This window comes from Podarcis vaucheri, assembly GCF_965113315.1.
Source record: "Podarcis vaucheri genome assembly, chromosome: 10".
In the NCBI taxonomy this organism is placed as follows: domain Eukaryota; kingdom Metazoa; phylum Chordata; class Lepidosauria; order Squamata; family Lacertidae; genus Podarcis; species Podarcis vaucheri.
Genome location: NC_138748.1, coordinates 10,331,239 through 10,356,370, shown reverse-complemented (window position 1 = coordinate 10,356,370; position 25,132 = coordinate 10,331,239). Strand labels below are relative to the sequence as shown.

The 25,132-nt window shown below is 40.9% G+C and overlaps 1 protein-coding gene across 1 annotated transcript in view; it reads right to left on the bottom strand.

The window, feature by feature from the left end:
* Positions 1-25,132, bottom strand: part of SLC2A13 (solute carrier family 2 member 13) — a 104,505-nt gene that overhangs the window by 21,803 nt on the left and 57,570 nt on the right. The window contains exons 5-6 of the mRNA XM_082239678.1: positions 15,820-15,983; positions 11,939-12,059 (exon numbers count right to left, since the gene is read on the bottom strand). Coding sequence (XP_082095804.1) covers positions 11,939-12,059; positions 15,820-15,983 — 285 coding nt within the window. The remainder of the gene's footprint in view (positions 1-11,938; positions 12,060-15,819; positions 15,984-25,132) is intronic.

Below are 25,132 nucleotides of genomic sequence, written 5' to 3'. Positions count from 1 at the left end.
CTTGGATGCAGTTCATCTGGCCCTGGAGACTTGAATACATCTAAACTAGCCAAGTATTCTTGTACTATCGCCTTAGTTATTCTGGGCTGTGTTTCCTTTGCTGAATCATTTGCTCCAAATTCTTCAGGTCGGGCATTGTTTTCTTTATCGGAGAAGACTGAGGCAAAGAAGGCATTGAGGAGTTCAGCCCTTTCTGTGTCCCCTGTTTGCATTTCACCATCTTCTCCTCTGAGTGACCCCCACTGTTTCTGGTCAGGGATGATGGGAATTGTATTTTTTTTATAAAAAGATATTTATTAAAGGTTTTAAACAATACATCACCAAACATAAAAGAACACCATCACCAACATAAAAAAGTAAACACAAAACAAATAACATACAACATAATTAGATTTCAATAAACCAATTTTCCATAGCCTACCTTTCGGACTTCCTCACATCTCCCTTTCCTGCGTTCCCGTTTATAAAGTTATATTCAGCAGTGCTTCACCTTCTTTCAAATCTTATTTTGTAATTTTCAAATATTATGTCTCCAATTTTAGGCTTTATTATCAAATATTTAGATATTTAAATTTGACATAATATTAATCCAAATTTCAACCTTGTTCTTATAGTTCGCTTATTTTCATACCTCTTTCCACTAAGTTACTAATGCCAGATTATTTTCTATCCTGCATCATCTTAACATTCATACAATTTACAATGCTTTTGCAAGTAGTCCTTGAACTTTTTCTAGTCCTCTTCCACTGTCTCTTCTCCCAGGTCCCGGATTCTGCCAGTCATTTCTGCCAATTCCATATAGTCTATCAGTTGCGTCTGCCATTCTTCCAGCGTGGGCAAATCTTGTGTGGGAATTGTAGTCCCAAAAAACTGGAGGACCGGAGTTTGCCTATGACTGTTTTAGAGGTTCATGTCAACAAACACATTAAGACACTGAATACTTGGACTTCCAAAAGGCTTTTGACAAAACCCATCACCAAAAGCTCTTAGGAGTCACTGAATATGAAGATTGGTTCTCTAATGGATTGTAAGTGTTTAAAGAACAGGAGGTTGAAAGGTAAGAATCAACAGACTATTACAGTGGAAAGAGGTAAATATTCAGGTTCCACAAGGATCTGTATTGGCAGGGATATTTATTTTAGAAATATCTGAAGCTTGAGGTGAGCAGGTAAGCACCCATATTTGTGTATGAGACAAACATGATTCAGGATGGTAAAAAAACCCCAATATAACTCCAAAGGAACCTTTCCAAATTGGGAAAGCACAACAAAAGAGTAAAATATATGCAGGTATAAAATGATAAGCTCTGAAACTAGGATATTTTACCCTATTGGTACATATGCAAGCTGACAGTAACCAGTCAGGAAAAGGAGCATGGAATCACTGTGAATAACTCAATGAAAAATGTCAACTCATTATGTTTAATCAGTGAACATGGCAAATTTCCATGCTGGGAATTATTAGGAGAAGGACTGAATGATCATAAAAATAAAAATGGACAATGTAATAATGTTCTTATGTAAATACATGATCTAGCCTCATATTGAATATTGTGTTAGGTAATACTGGAGAACCAAACACTGCAGGAAAAAGGCAGGCAAAATTATCTAGGGGGTTGGGAGCACTTTCTATATGAGAAAAGGTTAAAAGGTTTGAAGCTTTTTACGTTAGAAAAAAAGACAAGAACCCAACAGAGAGGACGATAAGAGGTTTAGTTATGTATGGTGTGGGGAGGGAAAGAATCTGTCCTCTTGTTCAATGACTGCAACTATTTCCTGAGTAAATGGTGGGGAGGGGTCTTGCCTTTAGGCTCTCTTGTGAGCTTCTGCTAGGCCACTTTAAACTGGGTCCTAGGCTAGACAGGCCCTTTGTCTGATTAAGGAGATGTATTATTTTGTTCTTCTAAGGAGACCACGTAAAAATTGGGTAGTTTTATTGTGGCAAGTAGGAATCACAGCACTGAATTTATAGGGACCTATGAACAGGATGTGGGTGGCGCTGTGGTCTAAACCACAGAGCCTAGGGCTTGCCAATCAGAAGGTCGGCGGTTCGAATCCCCACAACAGGGTGAGCTCCCGTTGCTTGGTCCCTGCTCCTGCCAACCTAGCAGTTCGAAAGCACGCAGTGCAAGTAGATAAATAGGTACCGCTCTGGTGGGAAGGTAAACGGCGTTTCCGTGCGCTGCTCTGGTTTCGTCAGAAGCGGCTTAGTCATGCTGGCCATATGACCCGGAAGTGGTACGCCGGCTCCCTCGGCCAGTAAAGCAAGATGAGTGCCGCAACCCCAGAGTCGTCCACAACTGGACCTAACGGTCAGGGGTCCCTTTACCTTTACCTTACGAACAGGCCTTAGTTCAGGTGATGCAAATGTTATTTTTAACATTGATACTTTTAGTACCCTTAGATGGGAGCCAAACACACTTTTGTATAATTTAGATTTTGATAATATGTCTAAGACCATGGAGGGTTTTTTTAGACATGCCTTTAAAAAAAAGCAATTGTTGGTATTTAATGTAGTTCTATTAGATATTGCTAAAATTCTCTTGCTTAATCAAGATTGTTGCAGAAGTGTGTTTTGGGTATATGGTTTATCAACCTTTCATTAAGTTGGATATATCATGGAATGGAGCTATTTTTCTTTGGTAACTAATAACTGGGTATAAACATGCCTTTCTTTGAACATCTTCTACCACCCTCTCATTTTATATCATTTTTTGCTTGCCGCCCAATTGTATCCTTGCTGAATCAGGTAATTAAGGGTTTCTCAGCAATCCATCAACCAATATTTTAGATTTGTTCTGTATGCTATTAATCTCAGGTATCTTCTGGAATGCTTGATTAAGTTCTATTAAGTAAACAAAATATATTTAAATGTCTGAAGACTCTTCCTTAAACACTAAATATTCTGTGTGCTTATACAAGGGTATGGGTAGGCTGTTGTTATGGAGGAAAGCAAGGTGAAAAATCGAACTGTCAGTCTGCTACATAGAAATCAGGCTTAGATTTGTCCTCTACAGAGAGGGAAATTGTCACAGCTGTAGCTCACATTCTTCCGCTGTTAGAACTAGTACCGAAATGCTGCACAGTCGATCTATTCCAGGGCTATTTCCCATGTACCTAGTTGCAAACTGCATTACAAGACTGAAAGTGGCCTTTTTTTCCATCATGGAACCCAAGGTAGCATCCACGTGGTTACCAGGTGACCACACTGAGACCTGCTCAGCTTCTGCAAGGTGGTAGCTTCATGTGCCTTCCTATCATTAACCTGGAACCAATATCACAAGGTATTTTACCTTCTGAGCCCAGCAAAACCACTGCTGGGAGTGCTGCCTGCAGAAACAACACCCCACTTCAAATGCCAAGGAAGAAAAAGGGGCTTGAGATAATTAAAAAGACAAAATGTGGAGCCCACAGAGCCCAGTCTGAAAAAGAAAGCGATCCCCTTTGCATAAAAATCTCCTTACTCCTTGTATTAGGGTTTGATATCAGGTTTAGCCGAGTGTCTAAATAAGATGGGTATCTTGTCCATGTCAAATACTGCTCATATGTTACATATAAAGCGTCCCTTGTGTTAATAATAGGTTGCTGTATTGCATTTTTATTATATAATACAAGGGGGAAGTAGAACAAAATGTTGCTGGGTGGGGTGCTCCTTTTCAGTGTTCCAGTTACAGTACCTTGAAAGAAAGCTCTTCCAGGGCCAGGGAACCTGTGGCCCTCAAGCTCTTATTAGACTACAACTTCCATCATCCTTGACCACTGGTCCTGTTGGGAGTTGTAATCCAGCAGCATCTGCAGAGCCATAGGTTTCCCATTCCTGCTCTGCTCTGTTCCCCATTCCAAGTTTCACATCTGACTACCATAAGCATAGCTGTCAACCGTTCCTTATTTGGCGGGAAACTCCCTTATCCCAGTGCCGTTTCCCGCTGCTGTCCCGGATTGATGATGTCCCTTAAATTTCCCGGGTTTCATGCTCGTCTGGCTCGGGAGGGAAGCAGCGGCTCGGGGTCCTCCGCCTCGAGAGAGCGAGCGCACAAGCTGCTGCATCTCCATCTTTCCCTTTTCCCCCTCAGGGGCGCGTCGTGAGGAGACGGGTGGCGGCGGGCAGGCAGCCCCTCTCTTGCGAGACTTCCGCCGCGCTGCCAAGGGAAGCTGGAAGCAACAGCGGCAGCAGCGGCTGAGGAGGCGGCCTGATGGAGGAGGAAGAGGAGGGGATGGGGAGGGATGCAGAAGGGCGGTGCTTTAGTGGCCGCGGCGCCAGGGCCACCTCATGCCAGGCACGCGGGCGGAGTGGGCGAGAGTCTCTCTCCCTCCCTCTCTCTTGGGTGGGGAAGGGCTGATGGAACTCCTCGTGCCAGGACGATGGCAGCCCAAACATGCTGCTTAGAAGAAGAAGAAGAAGAAGAGTTTGGATTTGATATCCCGCCTTTCACTCCCTTTAAGGAGTCTCAAAGCGGCTAACATTCTCCTTTCCCTTCCTCCCCCACAACAAACACTCTGTGAGGTGAGTGGGGCTGAGAGACTTCAGAGAAGTGTGACTGGCCCAAGGTCACCCAGCAGCTGCATGTGGAGGAGCGGAGACGCGAACCCGGTTCCCCAGATTACAAGACTACCGCTCTTAACCACTACACCACACATCCCCTCCAACCAGTGCAGCCTCTTAATGTAGTGATTTCCCCCTCTGCATCCCTTTCATGACTCTATTTTTATAAATCCTTTGTCCATCCATAGTTCAAATTTTTACTACAAGTTTTCTGTCAATCCTACCAATGTATGTAACTCCTTACAATAGCTTTTCAACTAAATTATAAACTTTCCCCATTCTTTATGAAAGAGGTCCTCTTCCTGGTTCCTAATTCTGCCTGTAAGCTTTGCCATCTCAACACTGTTCATCAGTTTTGTCTGCCACTCTTATTTGGTCGGAGTCATAGACCCTTAGGATCATCTAACCCAACCCCCTGCAAAAGACAGTCAGTGGCAGCCAAAGCAGCATGGCTCCATCAGTGCCAGATTTCTGTATAAGCTAAACCAAAATCCCTTATTTTGGCTGCTGATCCCTTATTTTCAAATCTGTAAATTGATAGCTATGCATAAGGAAAGCAGAAATGTTAACACAGAAATCGCTGTACCACTACATTGAATTCATTCCCTAGTTTGAATGTATCATTATTCATTTTTGCTGCTCCTAAATTTCTGTTTTGCTTTGTTCTTAAGTGTTAGTTGTATTTTATTGCTTTCAGAGATTGCTTTTTATCTGTCGTGTTTTATATGATAATTTATTTCATTTCTGAATAGCTTCCCATGAGGCATCCCAGAGCAATTTGTAATGTAAGGACATAAAAAAACAAAACAGTTGGATATATTAAAAAGTTGTAGAAAACTGAATATAAAAATAATTTTATAAAACAATTATAAATATAAAAGCAGTTTAAAACAACAGCACATAAAGTCAATGTCATTCAAAGACAGATATCAACAGGGATAAATATTTTAGGGGGGAAAGATTTCTTATGGTTTTGACAGTGAATTATACTGTTCTGGGTATTTTTAATGGAACAACATACATATAGTACTGAAACTGGAATCTTATTACTTGTATGTGGTGGGTTTAAATATAAAATGCATCAGAATGTAAACATATATGGGAGGAAATCATTTCCTATTGAATTGCAAGATTCCCGATGTTGCAATTCATTCTTTCGTAAGGGAAGCGCTATAACTTCTCATACAAACCTTTCCGTTGGTAGGGCTGCCAGCGCTTGAAATTTTTCAATATTTTCCTTATGTTTGTTCTATTATGTCAAGATTACATAAAATAATATACATACCAGATGTGTGATTTGACACTAACTTTTGAGGAAAGTGTTACTATTACTGCTTAGTGTTCTCGGATCTAAAATACAGTGGTATCTCGGGTTAAGTACTTAATTCATTCCAGAGGTCTGTTCTTAACCTGAAACTGTTCTTAACCTGAAGCACCACTTTAGCTAATGGGGCCTCCCGCTGCTGCCACGCTGCCGGAGCACAATTTCTGTTCTTATCCTGAAGCAAAGTTCTTAACCTGAAGCACTATTTCTGGGTTAGTGGAGTCTGTAACTTGAAGCGTATGTAACCTGAAGCGTATGTAACCCGAGGTACCACTGTATCTCAAGGTCAGTGTTTCCCCCCTTATACTATTTATTTTAAACCTTTTGTTTTCCAATGCACATTGGTGATATCAAGCATACCTCATCTAATACTCTAACACTCTCTGTGTCAGGCCGCCTTTGAAAAGTGCTCAGAAACTTCAACTGGCTGCAGCCAGATTGTTGAGTGGGGCTGGCTATATGGAGCCCAACAACTCCTGACTAACAGTCCTTTTCCAGCCACAATTCAAAGTGCTGGTTATATGGCTTAAGTCCAAACTATCCAAAAGTCTGTTTTCTCTCATACAAATCTGTTTGGGTTTTGAGATCTTTGTGAGAGGCCCACCACCACAGGCACGCTTGGTAGGGACGCCTACCAATTATTATTATTTAATCCCCCCCACCCTGTTTTGACCTGTTCTTATTTTATTTGTAAGCCACCTTAAGTCTGTGTCAGAAAAGGAGGGGTATAAACCAACCAACCAAGCAAACACCATCATCCATTAGCTTCCTGCCTAACCTGTGACAGCTAACCTATCAAAAATTAAGAGTGTGGCATTGCAAAATGTCAACATTCTATTACATACTAAAAAAAAATACTCCTTTCTTCATGTTGAGACTGACCTAAAAATAAAATTAATTTCATATTTCATATTTTATTACTAACATGACAGATGTCTGGACTCTTTGTGTTGAGAGATGCTACCCTCCAGGGTTTTAAATTAAATTAGGAGATTTAATAGAGAGAGGAACATGCTAAAGAAAGGTTAAATGATAGTACCCGGGAACAGCTTTTATTGCTTAGCCAATTTCAGGATTTATTATAAGGTCATTCTTCAGCTCTACAGCATGAGCTTTCCAATAGAATTTTAATTACATTTTGATTAGAGCAGTGGAAAATGGTTGGAACAGGCACATGTGCTTCATTCTGGGATTCGGTTCTTCGGAGCTTTTCATGGAAACCACCAGAACCTCTATTTTTCAGCTACATGGGGCTTGTATTTTATATTGTAACAAAACATAGAAGTGTTTTAAAGGGCACTAACTGGAGTAAAGTGTGGCTTTTAAAATCCCAGGGCACTTAAATGCTGGTACAGATTAGACCATGGATGAGCAGACCAATGGAATACAGACCAGTTTTTAATGGAGCATCTGCTGGTTGCTACATTAAAGAATATAAGAAAATCCCTGCTCAATCAAGTCAAGTGTTCATTTGGTCCAACGTCTTATTTGCAGAATTGCCAATCAGATGCGTACAGGAAATCCAATAGGGCAATGGTACACTCCATACATTTACACACCTGTAAATTCCAGCAACGTATTCAGAGGCATACTGCCTCCAGCTGGTGGCCATCACTAAATTTTGCAGCAGCAAACAATGTGCTGTTTCGACACACCGTGCATCTATTATACCAAAACTTTCATTTCAGTCAGCAGTGAAGATTGGTATGACTAATTTGCAAAGTTAATTCTGTGAAGATGACTCATTCATTGGTGATCTCCATAAATTGTGTGTGCTGGGGCAACAGATTGTCATCTTTGCCTCACATGAACTCTACACACAACTGGCTCTAGAAGACGTTTGTCTGGAGTAAAACGCATGTAGGAATGCAGCCCCATTTAATGTCTGGATCAAAGTTACACAAAACAGAACATTTAGATTTCTATTTTGTTGAAAACACACACACACACACACACAACTATCTATACAGAAGTTCGCATTTTTACACTGATCCACAAAGGCTTCAAAACTGAGCAGTAAATGGTAAATTAACACAACTAGAATCCCCTGCCATGTCTCATAGTTGAGCATGTGCTGCCTGCTTTTAAAAAATTATTTTTAAGTCCATTTGTTTTCCCCACCCTGCTTCTTAGGGCTAACCTACTATGTCTTAGGGAACCTTGTGCCTTAAAAAGCAGGCTCAATAAAGTACATTTCTGCTCCTCTAACAGTCCTTGCTCAAAATTGAAAGTGTAGTAATGGAAAAAGTGTACCAATTATGTAAATATGGAACAATATTTATTATTACACAAGGCTTCATTCTATTTGGAATATTACCATAATACTCTTAGAGTGTAAAAGAGTTTCATGTAGCAAGACAAGCATTTAAGATCTCCACTGTTTCTATTAAGACAGTGGATGGATAAAAAAATTGCCATATTTTTCTGTCTACAAGACGCCCCCATGTATAAGATGCCCCCTATTTTGGGGGACTCTGATTTAAGAAAAAGGGGGGAGGTGTATCCGTGTATAAGGTAAAGGTAAAGGTACCCCTGCCCGTACAGGCCAGTCTTGACAGACTCTAGGGTTGTGCGCTCATCTCACTCTAGAGGCCGGGAGCCAGCACTGTCCGCAGACACTTCCGGGTCACGTGGCCAGCGTGACGAAGCTGCTCTGGCGAACCAGCACCAGAGCAGCACATGGAAGTTTAAAAGTTTGGGATTTTTTGTTATTTAGTATAATTGATTTTTTAAAAATATTTTAAACCCACTGCCCGAACGAACCCCGAAAGTACTTGCAGAGTTTGTAGTCTAATACAAGGTAGATATTTTGGTTCTCTTTTATTGCATCAATAAAGTAACTGGGTGTTATTTTATTTAATAAAGGCTGAAATAAAAGGACTGCCAGTGGAGCATGCAATTTAACAGTTACAATGAGAGTAAGAAGTGCTCCACCCAGTTCTGTCAACAATACCACATTATTCTTTTCTGAAGAAAAGAGCTCCAAATGCTTTTACGTTTCATCACAGGGAAAGTGCTCTACCCCTTTATCATTCTGGATGACTGCCCAACCCCTTCTGCCCTTTTCTAGCTCTATAATATCTTTTTTGAGACAGGTGATCAGGAATGTACATAAAATTTCCACCCTTAGGCAGTGGGCACCCAAAGCAATTTACGGCAATTCAGCACAATCAGATATAATCCACAATCTGAACGTCTAATGAAATTGCTTAAAGTGTATTCATGCCAATCCACAGCAGCGAAAGAAACACAAAAGTCAAGTATTTTCAATGTACCTATTAGAATCTAATAGCATATTCCAACCTTAATTTCATCCAGCGCACCTGAATATGATCTGAGTACCGTTAACTATTTTTCTTCTGCTCTCAACTTCATTTGTTAGACTGAAAGTGTACCTCATCCATTGCTAGATGATGTAGCCAATGTAAAGTCTTCCAGATATTTGGGGTATAGCTCCCATAAGCCCAGCCAGCACGGTCAGGCATGATGGGAATTGTAGTCCAAAACATTTGAAGAACACCATGTTTTCTACCCCTGATGTAATTTCCACAATGCCACCAATAAACTACAATCTCAGGTTCCATTTCTCCACTAATTTGTACTATAACCGGAACCTGTTTTTCATTTTATGTGAACTAAGTTTTAAACTGAGGAGTTACTATATTAAGTTGCATCTCTAACACATTTCTCTGCAGTGTGCTATTTGCCCTTCAAACATCCTACAACGAAAAGAGATGTGTGCATTAAAATTGCTTTCCCTAAGTTGTGAAAGCAATTCTGTTCTTATCATCTGGAGTTAGTTCCGTCTTCAATCTTGTTCTAGTAATAGCAAAGAAATCATGTACTGGGAGAAGAGAGATAGGGTCAATCAACACACAAATGAGAAAGCTATGCTACACTGGCATTAGAGAAACTTCTGTGACAGAGGTTTGTTTATAAAACTTTACATGGAACCGCATTTCTTTGGCAGTTTGCATGCAGATGGGAATTACCGTTCTCATTTGACTAAATTTCCAGCAATTATAAATTAGACAGACATGGTCAGCTGGAATTGCAGGGTGATATCCAAAGCTTTTGACAGCTGTAAAACCTTACAAGGAGGAGAAATATCACATCAGAAGCTCCATGAACATAATGGACTGTCCCCTACTTCAGCAATTGTCTACACCCACAAACTGAACACCTTTTTAGGTATTACTTGTGAAATAACAAGTCAGTGTTATATAGTTGTAACTCTGCACAGCTCCTTCATCTCCAACACTCCAGGCATCTGCTATTGGTTTCCAATATGCTTATAGGTAGCAGATACACTGGAAACGTAAGCTGAGTTTCAGTATAATATCATGCTTTCATCCAAGCAATGTATCCCTTAGAGGAGAGCTGGCAATATTGCAAGAATCAGTTTCCACAAGCATTCCTTTAATTTACAATTTTTTCATCTATGCCTCCTGTATTGCCAAATGCAATTCAGTCAGTCTTTCATCAGGAAGAGAAAAAATCATTAGATTTCTATAAATATGCTTAGTTTAAAATATAATACTGCCCTCTTCCTTTGTTGCTCTGACAACTTCTCTTTACAAAGAAAGGCTTATTTATTTAGAATATTTGTAAAGCACTTCTTCAAAAGAATTTTCCAAACCAACATAGGGCTAAAATCTGTAAAACGAAAACAGGCCATGACCACTTCAGATGCATCTTATGTGCATGATCTCACATGCACAAACCACGCCAAACCTAGATGTAACCCACAAACGTCACAGAAAGGGGCAGAGGTCTAGAACATAACCCTCGCACAAATCAGTCACTGCCTATATTAAAAACCTTCATAATTAAAAACAAATATAAAAAACCAACAACACTTTAAAACAAATAATAAGTAATCAAATCATTTTTCTGGATAAGAAACATTTGCAGCAAGCATCTAAAACAACGTAGTGAGAATGGCTCACAAGAGCAGAGAACATTAAAGGGACAACAACTTCTCAGAAATGTGGAGCAAATATTATGTGAAAATCGTAAAAGTACAAGTTCTCCCAAACAAAGTGATCAAATAGGCATACATGGAGCAATGGGGGTCCCTTAAGTAACCAGGTCCCAAGCTATTAAGAGCTTTATATACCAACAGTGAAACCACAGAAGATTGTTGAGCAAAAGCATAATATGCCGACAGAACTGAAGTCTCATCAAGCAAATGTGCTGTAGCAGTTTGCACAAGCTGCACAATGTAGAAACCACCCTGTCATGAGTCCTGAGGCATCATCGAACTCAGATGTGGAGTACCAGGCTGAGAGAGATGAGGGGAAAATGAGATGACATGGGGAGTTAATACTGGGGGAAGAAGGCAGCTGCCCTGGCTGGGGAACGAGGACTCCCATCTTCCTTCTTTCCTCCCAGGGAGACGAGGAAGAATGGGCATCTCATGGGCTTATGGGGAGGGCACAGCCTGGTTGCCCAGGACCCAGTGGCACTCCTGTCGCTGGGAAAGATGCATCCTCCCTAACCCAGAGAGCATCTCCATGCTTGGTAATCTTGCAGGGCATGAGTCTTGTGAGTAAGTGTTCTTTGCCCTGTCTTGTGCCAGGGGATCTTTGGATCTAAGCCAAAGTGTTTGCCTAAACCAGGAATGGGGAATGTGTGGCCCTCCAGATGTTGTAGACTACAACTCCCAATCGTTCCTGACCACTTGGGCCTAATAGGAGATGGAACAAAAAATAAGATAAATGGAAGGGTGAAGGGAATCTGGACCAGCTTAGGAATTCTCTACAGGAAGGGTGCATGGAGTAAGTTCTGAACAAGTTGAGTTCTTTCTATGTTTTTACTGCAGACAGACAACTACCAAAGTGGTCAGTACATCTTATGCTGATATATAATTAATAGCAATCAAAATGCAATGAGCCACTAACATTTCTCATTGGCAAACCTCAACCGCAAAGGTACAAACCTTATGAAGGAAGGAACAGAAATATCCCTAATATGTTTTGAACACAAAATCCTCGGCCAATGAAAGTCTGCACTAGAAAAATAAATTGGATTCTCATCAGAGGTTTTTATGAGGAAATCACAGCAACTTACCTGTATTTTGTGCAGGTAGAATTTTGACCTGAAGGGCCTTCGGGATTAAGAGTGACTTGTGGTGAAACCTGAGCTGACAGCAAAAATCCCAAAGCTAAAATAAGAAGCGCAACTGTAGTGCCTACAAGAAAGAAACAAAACACTTTAGTTCAGAACAGAATTTTACTACCACAAATGTGCTTCTTTAGCAGAAAACTGCTATTTTGTTCAATTTAAGAATGTTGAGCTGACTTTGTCCGTTGCAATAAAGTATTTATATTAGGCACCTAACTCCTTGACATATGCAATGCTCAAGAACATCACATAACACAGAATGGCCAGGAACAAGGGACCCGGTTGCTACTTTGATGAAAAATTCCTCACAATATGTTGGTGCTTCATCCACATGCTCAGATGGAATTATATCTACAAAAAGGCAAATGTCACAATAGCATCCAATTCTAGCATCTGTCAATCCAATCTGCCTTATAACACCTGAGTTAGAAGTAAACAGGTGTTTAGACAGTCCTTTTGTTAAGAAATACTGAGTGTAGAATTCTGTTTATCTGAGGAAAACATGGCAAGTAGCATTAAGAGGACAACATTTCTTCAGAGATTTGCATTCTTGTAGGCCCAAATTCATTCTATGGCATCTATAAACAAGAAAAAGATGTTGCGTAGACCAGGCAAGAAATGATTTATCCTTACAATATAAGAAAAGGAGGTTGGAACCTTATGGCTGCAAAGTCCTACACTACCTGTAACTTCAAGCCTCCCCAAACAAGAGACAAATGAGGTCCTCTGCAGGCCTTCCTCAAAAAGGAGAACACAACACTTAGTCAGAGCCAGCCAAGTAGCAGGTGTTCATAAGTTCTTCTTGAAGCTCACTTGCTAAGTGTACTTTGAGGGAAATGATAGGTCTGCCTCTCATCAGCATTGAAAATTTAGATCAGGCGGGCAATGACCCTTCCTTCTCATCTCTGAAACGTGCTGAAGCATGTTGAAGCACTTGAAAAATCTGCGACATTCAGTCTGAAAACCAGTCTCTCTATAGTAAGATGTATTCACTGAAATCTGTCAGCAGAACTTACAGTACTCTACAGGTTTGAAAAGGATGGAGTTTCAACACCCCTTTTTTCAGAAAAAACAGCAAACTGACTTCTTTATTAAAAAAATGCTTGAATTACTACAGGGTTTCAAAAAAGCAACTGGAAATTGAAAACAGTCACCAGCTGAGAAAAGTTAGTTACTCATTGTTACTGAAAATTGCTATTTCCAAAATGCTTTACATTACTAGCTCTTACAGTGGTTTAGGGCAAACAGAACAGGGTATCTCTCGGAATTTCAACATAGAAAGCACAATCAAATCAAAAGCAGACAGCTGATTAAATAGAAGCTGTATTTGGTATTTATTTGTTTTGGCTTATATCATGCAAACCTGTGGCTTACCAAGAGCATGCAGATGTGGAGGCCGTGGAGAGCTGCTCAAAGCCTCTTTCTTCCTCCTTCCTCCCTTTTACTGCTGCACTATGCAGAACCAGGTCAACATTTGGCTTAGTGTGTCATCCAAACTGGGTTCCACAGGTCAGCTATCACTTCACAAATCACAAGCTGTAGCCAAGGTTTGTTCTTGGCTCCAGCTCGGGGTTGAGGAGAGAGCTTACCCACATTCTGCAGTGCAGACACACAAGCCAAGCCTTGGCTTTGTTCAGGAGGAACGAAAAAGACCAGGAGGCAGCAAAGCAGCTGTGAGCTCTTCTCTGGGTGCCTGCCCTTTCACATGGTCTAGGGAAGTCCAACTTTGGTTTACCACATTGTGTGAACCAGGTCTAGGCATACAACAGTGAACACTAAATAAAGATGAGCATACCATAGCTAGTTCACTTATCAATGCAAACCAGGCTGGATAAAAACTATTTACACAGGCAAATTAATTTAGAAACTCTTAAGAATTTGCACAGAAGACTGAGAGTTACATTATTTTACTGTGCAACACTGTTATCAAGATTAGTTATTACGAAGTCTTACCATTCTACATTGTTACTTATAGAAGCATAGAATTGTAGAGTTGGAAGGGACCGTAAGGGTCATACAGTGGTACCTCAGGTTAAGTACTTAATTTGTTCTGGAGGTCCGTTCTTAACCTGAAACTCATTTGCTCTACTTAGATTGTTCTCGGTCATTTTTTTTTCCTTTAAAAAAAGGGGAGGGGGAACAAATGACGAAACCTGGTTTCGTCCCCCACCCCCCGCTCTTACTTTACAGAACAAGTTTCAAAAGCTAGATTCAGGAAGAACTTTATGTAAGCTTGGTTTTCAGGCGACATTGAAACACTGGGGGTGGGGAGCATCTAAGCTAAAAAAAACACACAAGATAACACAACAAGGTAATGAAGAAGGTCTGTGGGGAAGCCCCCCGCACCCCATCTGGCACCCAACTCTTCTTCTGAGAAGACTTGCTCACCCCAAGGGGGTTCATTGGCCTGCAAGAACCAAGCAAGGCACCCAAAAGGCGGGAGGATGTGAGGGCGATCTGGCTGCGACATCTGTCACCCCATTGATCGCCAGGGTTGATTCAGCTGATCTGGCTGGCTAGGCGGGTGTCCCCTTCCTCCCTCACCGCTCCACATGCGTCCCTCCCGAAGCTGCGCGCTCGGTGGAAGAAGACGACCATCCCAGATAGAAGGAGTGTACCGTTCTTCGGTCAAGGGTATACGATAGCTGTGCTCCCCTGCTAGAACCTCCAAACCTGAAACTGTTCTTAACCTGAAGCACCACTTTAGCCAATGGGGCCTCCTGCTGCCGCCATGCCGCTGGAGCACGATTTCTGTTCTCATCCTGAAGCAAAGTCCTTAACCCGAAGCACTATTTCTGGGTTAGTGGAGTCTGTAACCTGAAGCGTATGTAACCTGAAGCTTATGTAACCCGAGGTACCACTGTATAGTCCAAGTCCCTGCAATGCAGAAATCTTTTGCCTAATGTTGGGCTCAGACCCACAAGCCTAAAATTAGGAGTCTCATTCTCTAACAACTTGGCTATCCCAGGTCTTCGATTCATAACTGCTTGTTACTGGTTGCTATTCCTGCTCCCGAGGCTTGGAACTGAATCAATAGATCCAAGTTACAAGAAAGGAGATTCCTGCTAAACCTCAGAAAAAAACTTTCTGGCAGTTAAGAGCTGTTTGATAGTGGGACAGACTCCCAGGAGAGAGTTCCAGGTGGGCTCACCTTCCTTGGAGGTTTTTAAGCAGAAGTTGGATGGCCATCTGTCATGTATGATCTACAGTGATATCTTGGTTTAAGAACAGCTTAGTTTATGAATAACTTGGATTAAGAACGCTGCAAACCCGGAAGTAGGGGTTTTGGTTTGTGAACTTTGCCTTGGAAGCAGAACACGTTCCGCTTCCTGTTGAGTGTGTTCCATTTGTAAATTGAGTCCCCCGCTGCTATGGAAAAGCACACCTTGGTATAAGAATGCTTTGGTTTAAGAATGGACTTCCGGAACGGATTAAGTTTGTAAACCAAGGTACCACTGTAGTTTAAACTCCTGCATCACAGGGGATTGGACTAGATGACACTTGGTGTCCCTTCCAACTCTACAATTTTATAATTTGATTGTTCACATGCTTTTGGGGGCATATATGCTTATTACCTTTCATTCTAAACCTGCAGAGAGGCAACTCATCCAAAAGAACCCCAAATATGCCACACCTGATCAACACAGGCCTGCCTCTTCCAAAACCTACAGACACCAACTTGGCTTGTTAATTTAAGAAGCTTTAAGAGCAATCTTCTGCCATCGTTACTGCATTTCCCTGTCTCAATAAACTTTCTTCTAAGCAGTCCATCTTGGCCTGAAACAACATGTCACACAATAATGAAGAGAACTAACACAAAATTGTACCTGCTAAGCTTCCAAGGGTGAGTTTTCGCCGGCCCACTTTCTCAACAAGCCAGACTCCAACAAGAGTGAAAATGAAATTAGTGAATGCTGTCACTGCAGCAAGCCAAATTGCAAGCCGGTCATCTTGAACACCAGACATCTGCATAATGGTGGCACTGTAATACCTGAAATGTTAAATAAAAGAGAATAAAAAGCATTGCCCCTGATTTGGTCAATGATAAAATGATTTCATATATGGGTTTTCATTATGGAGAGTACTGTATGAGGTTTCTACATTTGGGCAGCTACAATGTTTTCTTTTACAATGGCACTAAGGAACTGAACACGTCCTGTGCTTTGCTGGGCAGCTTGACTCGGGAGACTCCAGAAACTTGTTGCTTAAAAGGCTCTGAAATTTCCAACACATGTCCTAGGAACACTGTTCTCCTGACACTCACAAATCCTTGTTGCTTTGAGGCCAGTTGGGGACAACACTGGAGAGATCTTCCTACAGAAGAACATGAGAAAGGATGGAATGTTGCCATGGAGAATGTGACACCAATTAAGAGTGTTAATTCATAATAAACTTAAGAATTAAAAATTCTTAATTGCTATTCTCCACTCCTGTAAGAAGGACAGATCCTGAAGCTGAGGCTCCAGTACTTTGGCCACCTCATGAGAAGAGAAGATTCCCTGGAAAAGACCCTGATGTTGGGAAAGATGGAGGTCACAAGGAGAAGGGGATGGCAGAGGACGAGATGGCTGGACAGTGTTCTCGAAGCTACTAGCATGAGTTTGACCAAACTGCGGGAGGCAGTGGAAGACAGGAACGCCTGGCGTGCTCTGGTCCATGGGGTCACGAAGAGTTGGACACGACTAAACAACTAAACAACAACTCCTGTAAGTTAAATTATAATTTCTATACTGCCATTCATCAGGGAATCACAAGACAGTTTACAATATAAAAACCTAAAAATACATTCCATAGTAATAAACAAAAACAGTTTAAAAGGGCATAGATTGTTTAATCAGCCAAAGGCCTGGGAAAAGAGGAATGTTTTTGCCTCGTGCCTAAAGATATGTAATGAAGGTGCCAAGTGAGAATCCCTGAGGAGAGTAATCCACAAGTGGGGAGCCACTGCTGATGGGAAGTTCTGCTTCTGCACATGAGTCTGGCAAACCGCTCTAAGCTGAAACATTCCTTCCTCATCCATCCTAGAATGTTTAGTTCACATTGAGTTCATGAAACATCGTACCCTGACCTGTTCTTAATGCATGGTTGACCACATCTACAGAATGCGATTGTTATGCTCTTTTAAGTTTTGCAATATCAATCACTAGTAATAGTTTAATAAGGAGGTTTTCATACCTGTCCAACCATGTGTTCCATTCCCAACCTTTAATCTATTGATGATTAATGCCTATATGCAACCCTTGCATTGTATTTGTGTTAACCAATCAGCAACAAGCACATATGTGGCAATGCTGTAATATTCAATAAAAGGGACTTCCCGAGACATGCTCGGCAGATGCCTCCCATATGACACTTGTCATTCGTCTGTCGCTTATTTCAACCCAACACACTGCAGAAAAGGCCCATTCTCATGTTGCCACCCTCTGGACCTCGTGTGGAGGAGGAACACAAAGAAGGGCCTTTGATGACGACAAAAGACTCTTCCAGTGTCTATACTGCATTCAAACAAAATGTGTTGCTGTTGCAGGCGATAAAAGCGCTTGTCACTAGTGGGTCTGCTGAGCCGTCTATTTAGTACACATTTCAAAATAACTGAATTTAACAAGTGCTATAAACTTTTAGGGGGTCTGAAATCTTATGCTTAGACCTGACCAATTTAAGCCAACCTTTAAAGCAGAAGGATTCCTTTTTGTCCTAAACAGCTGGTAGTGTGTTCTTATGACAAGATTGCACGTCAAATTTCAAAATGGATTTCTAAATTACTACTACAAATGCTATCACTCTGAAATACTTCAGTGAGAATTATTTAAGCATTCAAATTCTTGATTCCAAATTGCAAAATCTTTCAAGTTTTGATGAAGTCACCAGCAAACAAAATGCTGCAGTCCAGCTTTCATTTTAAGTTTGCACCTCATTTGTATGAAATGCCATCTCATCAACACACAAAGATTTTATGATCCAAAGAAACGTAATGGTTGTGATCTTTTGTTCTGCTATAACTGAAATATCCTGGAATCACCAAATCATTTCTATTTTACCATCACGTAAAATACCAAAGGATGCTGGTACTTTCAAAGCCTCTCAGAGCCAATTCCTCCTTTCTGCTCATGTTTTTTTCCTTATTATTACATTAGTCCTTCTCCTCCTGCTTTCAGGGCAGGGGTCTGATTGCAGATCCAATTTATCTGTGCTTTCCACAAGAAAACTGTGACAAAGCTTCCATTTAGCCTTCTATTCACAAGAAAGGGTCTCTATTGTTTAGACACAATCTTAAACCATAGTGAATTCGTCCCTATTTCATATGCTCCCTTCTTCCCTGACACAGCCATGAGCAGATTGGCAGGGTCTGCATCTGTTTCAAGATAACCAGAATTATTCATTATATCTGAACTCAGAAAAGCAGTGGTTAATCTTAACTATGGTTTAAGGCAGGGATGGGGAAACTCTGTGGCCCTCCAGATATTATTGGATTTGAATTTCCTTCACCATGGCAACACATGGAGGGCCACAGCTCCTCCATCCCAGTGCAAGACTAACCAGAGTTGCCTGAAAGCAGAAACAAGAGCTTCCAATCTCTTTGCAGCTACACCAGAGCAGCAGAAAAAGGAAATATGGGCACTCCAGCCTAGTGCACATCATGCTAAGCCATAATTATGTCTGGAATAAATCACTATCAGTTCCTGACTATGACAAAAGTCTAACTGATTAAACTTCATTTTCAAGCATAGTTGGCAAACAGACAGCTGCCACCTGCTCAACTAAGGACACTTAAAAGAAAAACTGTTCTTGATAGAAGTCCTCTCAGACGCTCCAACTTTTAAATTGAAAACGATTCCAGTGGACAAGCCACAGCTCCTTATACTTCTCAGAGTTGGTAGCAGAGACTGCCAGAGGGAGCCCTCACAATAAACAGTATACTTCTGAGGAAGTGGTGGTTTTGAGACATTTTCTCACCTATAAGTATCAGCTCTGTATGTAGCACAAGCAACCATGCTTTCACATGATGGAATGAACAGACTAAGTATCCTAGGCTAAGAACACAATTCAGGAACAAGAGACACACTGGAACTGGGACAAAAGAGGAGACAAATTAGACAAAGGCTGAAAGGCAGACCTTTAAAATGTGTTTACAGGAGTGAAAAGGTAAATTGTATATATCAATGTATTTCAGAACAATCACCACTCTTTCCCTTTTTCAAATGTTCCTGCTCACTACATATTGACATTTCAGTAATATGCGCTTGTTAGTCCCTTTCCTCCTATGAATTACATCTGGCTCAAAATTACTGCCTGCAATTTTTAATCCTCAATCTGAAATCTTAAACTATTTCTTTGGATGTCACTGTGTCATCGCAGGTAAGAGAAAGAGGAAATCCCAAATGTCAGTATCATTCATAATTTAGATTTTCTGTTTAGCTCATCAAACTGCTGGATATGAAACCCAAACAAGTGAACGCTGTGCTTCCTCAATGAAAACGATGCTGTCATCATCTTAGTTTCTTAACTCTGTAATTATTTAACCTTCATTTATATGTAATTATTTAACCTCTCTTTATAGGAGGAGCATCTTTTGCAAACTGATTCTTAATGAAGTTGGTTTTTCAGTGGTTTGACAGACTTTTCAATCACAGTTAAATAGGATGAATGTTCCCAGTGCAAAACCACCTTTCAGCAGTTACAGTAGTTTCTCTTTTAGAGACATGATACTGTTACATACCTTTTACAATGCAAAAATAGCAGGAGCAAAATTTTAACACATTAACACAGTTTAGGAAAGTGTCTAGGAAACCGCTTTCCCCACAACTTGTAACTCAACTGCGAACTCAGCTCAAGGCAAAATGATACCACAAGCAGCACTCTAGCAAAATTGTTAAAGCTTTAGAAAAGAACTGAAGCAGTTTTATAACTGACTCATGTACCTTCTTCTGCCTTCAAAATACCAATTCTTATGGGACTATTTTATCCATTTGACTCCAAAAAAAGGTATCTTGTAGAAACACAGTGAGATACTGAAATTCAAAATGCTGTTCAAATATGACTGTGCTTAACCAAATCAGGTTTATGTTGTTAATATATACAATTCCTGTCAGAAGGAGAGGGGAAGATTGAAGCACACAAGTCGGTTGATTCACATTATGCTAAAACCCAGTGTCTGAACCCAGCTATTGGCTATTCTTCGCCTCCATTTCCACAAATCAGAAAACAGTGCTGCTGTCTTGCAAATTTTGCAACCATTGAGCCCAGGTTAGTCTCACACAAACCAAAGGAACATTTTACAAGGCAGTGATATATGACAAGAACGAGAGGGGTGGAGGGGGAAAATCACTGAACTGAAAGTGTTCCATTTAAAGCTTCGTAACTGAAAAAAAGCTGAACGTAAAGAGTACAGTCCATTCATTATGTGCAGCAAAATATTTCTTTCCTGAGTAGCAAAAACTGTCCCACAACTGTTTCAACACGTGAGGTTAAAAATCAGTTTATCACACACACAAAAAGAGCCCACAATGGTCTTGTAATATATTAATGGATAGTGTATTTAATATAGTCATGCATACTTACTTTCATGATCCAGTAAAGGTAAACTATATTTCTTAAGGATTATTGAACTTATTTTTTCCCTTTAGGGCAGATGAGGCTAACTTGTAACTCTCTGTTGACCATGCTAGGTGTGGCTGATGGGAGTTGAACAGGTTAGCCACTCCTGCTTAAAGGTAACACATTCACCATCTTGCTGGGCTTTTGCACATGCACATCAGTATAGAAAATTTCCTGAAGTTCTGAGAAGAAAGCAACACATACACTAGCTCAATTCAGACCATCCTGTAGCCCAAACCATGATATGATGGATCAGGAACAAGCTGATGGGCCATATACTACCTCTCCCCACTATATGCAACTCCACTTTCTATTTCCGGCCTTGATATTGACATTCTGCTGTGATGTCCCAGTTAGCAAACTATGCTTTACTGCTTTCCATTCAAACCAGAACCAGAAACCCTTGGTTTGGAGCATCATCTAAATTGCTTCAGTAATGCTTTCTGTGACAATATACAGTGGTGCCCCACAAGACGAATGCCTCGCAAGACGGAAAACCCGCTAGACGAAAGGGTTTTCTGTTTTTCAATGCGCTTCGCAGGACGAATTTCCCTATGGGCTTGCTTCGCAAGACGAAAATGTCTTGCGAGTCTTGAGATTTTTTTCCGCTCCCCCCTTTTTTCTAAGCCGCTAAGCCTTTAATAGCCTTTTAGCAGCTAAGCCGCTAAGCCTTTAATAGCCGTTAAACCGCTAATAGCGCTAATCCGCTAAGCCGCTAATAGGGTTGCTTCGCAAGACGAAAAAAACCGCTAGACGAAGATACTCGCGGAACGGATTAATTTCGTCTTGCGAGGCACCACTGTAACCATGTTCAATCCTTAATGTGGTTTTCGAATCCATTTGCCGAGACAAAATCCTCGTCTAGTGGCTACCACACAGCTATTTTTAAACTCTTCCTTGATTTTCCAGATAGCTTGATAAAGGTGCGGCCATGTATGAGTATCTCTTAGTTCAAGTCAAGTATAGGGAATCATGCTAAACCACTTAACTTGTATCTCTTTTTTTACTTCTACCTCTTTCATCAGAGTGCTTATTAATCTTTGCTACTCTTCTCTCAGATGTGGCGTGTCTTCCTCTGCTGCACATCTACACAATCTTTAAACAGAATGGATTGTGCCTCATCCATTCCAGTACTCCGTTGTATTTATTGCTTTTGGTGAAAGGTCTAGCAAATTTAACAGTTACAATATATAAATGAATACAATAATATGAAACATTAAACCAATTTAAGGGCTATGTTCAGGTGGAATTCAATTGCATACCAACAAATCCAGGTTGTGCAACTAAAGCTGATTTGGTGCTCTTGTGTAGCAAACCCTCTTTCCACCAAAATTGAACATTTTGCTGAAGGAGAGTGACAGGAAAATGTGCTAGAAAGTGTGGGATAACCATTGCTTGACACAACATTTTATAACCTCTCTAACCTTGTCTAACCTCCCCACAAACACTGTTGAACATTTGTTTGAACAAACAGGAAGTCTGAAAACAATCCAAGATTATGTCACTACCGTGTGTTAATCACCAGTACGGATTGAAACACCATTTTATCAGCTAAGGCAATCTGCTGCAGAGTAAATAGACATCTCTCCTATAAACCTTATCCTAATTTCTTAGTGACAATAGCAAAAGAGGGCAACACAGCAGGCCACCTATTTACTGATATCATTTAGCAAAGGAAAAAAATCACAGCCAACTTTGGTGAGAAATTGTTGTTATTATTATTACTGGAAATTTTATAATGCAACTAAACAACCTGCCAATGGTGCATTACCCACAATACAAATTAGACAACAAGGACATAAAAGAAGAAAAAGCAAGAAACATGTCCACACTCAATAAAGAAACAGGCAAGACAACAGGACATACCTGTGTATTTCTACTGCTAGACTGGTATGGTTATGCTTGAATCCTGAACAGAACATTCACAATATTCAGGCATTCTTGATGGGGACATGGGAGACAGCCTTATCAGTGGTCTGCTCCCAGACTTCTGGGAACTCCTTCCCTAAAGAAGCTAGACCAGCTCCCTCCTTGCTGTCCTACTGGCAGGTGAGGACTTTCTTGTTGCCACAGGCTTTTGGGAACTGATTGCTTTTAATTAAAGAGCTGGTGCCCTGCTGTTTTTATTGTAGTCACTGGTATGTTTTTAAATGGATCTTATATATGTATATAGTTTTAATTCTATCAATTGTATTTTAATTATTGATTTTCTGATTTTTTTTAGAGGTTCTTGTTTTTAATCTGTAAGCCGCCTTGAGTCCCATAAGAGAAATAGGCGAAGTATAAATAAACGTATAATAATAATAATAATAATAATAATAATAATAATAATATACATTGTAATGGACTAAGACAAATAAATTCCACATTTGAAAATTAATTGTGGTGACAAAAGCATACTAGAATACATCTAGAATACATCTAGAATAAAGACACCAGACCTCTCCAAAAAGGAAAATTGTACACTTTGAATGATGATTATTCAGCACCAGAGGCACTGTAAAATATCATAGATGAGATTTTCATGTTCAGAACACATATCCCCAATACAAAAATGTTGGGCGTGCTAGAAAGCCCTGTGCTGTTTTCAATGATAAGCTAGTCAACACAATGTATGCTGTTGTTTGTGGGCAAACTAGTATTCAGCTCAAACATACCTTTGAAAGCTAGAATTATCCACCCCTTGGAGTTACTGACATGTCAAATCAAAAGACCATGGGAGGAGCAACGCACCTGCCTCCTCATTCTGAGGAAGCCACGCTTTGGGCTTAATGTTATGTGCAAATGTGGTTGTTATGTTCACCTGTCTTTTACTAGAACCCCAAGTTACCCAGTGCAGAAGACATGCACTGACGCCCTTTTCATGAGTTTGAGAACCCTCAACATTCGCCAATGAAAGGCTCCCCATTTCAGATGGTTGCCTCCTAGTGAGAGAAGGGAGAGCAAGTCATGTCATGCATGTTTTGTTTTGTTTAATACTCAATTGTCACAGTGCAGCTAAACTAAAACTGTGTGGATAAGGCCAATATATAGTTTGGTCATTAGGTGGTACTGGACTAAGTTGTAAATGGGCAGAGCTGGAAATGGGCAGACGGTTTCCTGTTCTTATTTAAGGTATATAACAAAGCTCTTGTCTAGCTTTTGGACTGGTAGATAAATCAAGCCATGGTACCTTGAAATTACACATTCTATGTCCCCCTCCCCCCTCCCAACATCCCTTACTATGATGACATAGTAAAAAAATCAAAAAGACTGCACAATTCCTCAACATTATGAAAATGCATTAGCGCACAGACTTCTTTGCATACAGAGCGTTATCCCCTAATGAAATCATTCTCTTGAACCAAATTATTCTTGAATAGCCTAGTGAAGGTATTTAAAATTCTAGGAACACTTCAAGTTTAAGTTCACACACAGAAACCATCTCATTATTTTCTCCTTTTTCAACTTTTAATTAAATGTGCTACATCAGTAATATTTACCTTGCATAAATTAACTTTTTAAAAGAAGCACGTCTAAACTTTTAGGACTGCTTAATTAACATCAGTAAGAGCCGCCAGCCTAGGTAAAGGTAAAGGTACCCCTGCCCGAACGGGCCAGTCTTGACAGACTCTGGGGTTTGTGCGCCCATCTCACTCAAGAGGCCGGGGGCCAGCGCTGTCCGGAGACACTTCCGGGTCACGTGGCCAGCGTGACAAAGCTGCATCTGGCGAGCCAGCGCAGCACACGGAACGCCGTTTACCTTCCCGCTGGTAAGCGGTACCTATTTATCTACTTGCACCCGGGGGTGCTTTCGAACTGCTAGGTTGGCAGGCGCTGGGACCGAGCAGCGGGAGCGCACCCCGCCGCGGGGATTCGAACCGCCGACCTTTCGATCGGCAAGCCCTAGGCGCTGAGGCTTTTACCCACAGCGCCACCCGCCAGCCGCCAGCCTAAAACCAGACAATTCCTGGGAATACTGGTTTTCTTTTCATAATCAAACATTGAGATATTATATTAGACTAATTATATATAAAGAATATAAATGCATATCTTTAGGTGCCCACCAATCTTAAATTTTGAAGCAACAGGCACAGTTGTTAGTTCTGAATAGCATTTTTGTATATGTGTATACAGTGGTGCCTCGCAAGACGAAAAGAATCCGTTCTGTGATTCTCTTCGTCTAGCGGTTTTTTTCGTCTTGCGAAGCAAGCCCATTGAAGGATTAGCGGATTAGCACTATTAGTGCTATTAGCGGCTTATCTGCTGATCGGATCGGCTGATAAGCGGCTTAGCGGCTTAGAAAAGGGGGGGGAAACCCAGCAGGAACTCGCAAGACATTGTCGTCTTGCGAAGCAAGCCCATAGGAAATTCGTTTTGCGAAGCACCTCCAAAACGGAAAACTCTTTCGTCTAGCGAGTTTTCCGTCTTGCGAGGCATTCGTCTTGCGGGGCACCACTGTATTTATTAAAATATTAAAATATTTAGAACCCACTCTCTATCCAAATACTTCAGGGTAGGGGCACACTAGTAATTAAAACAACCCAACTACGAATCAGGAGTTGA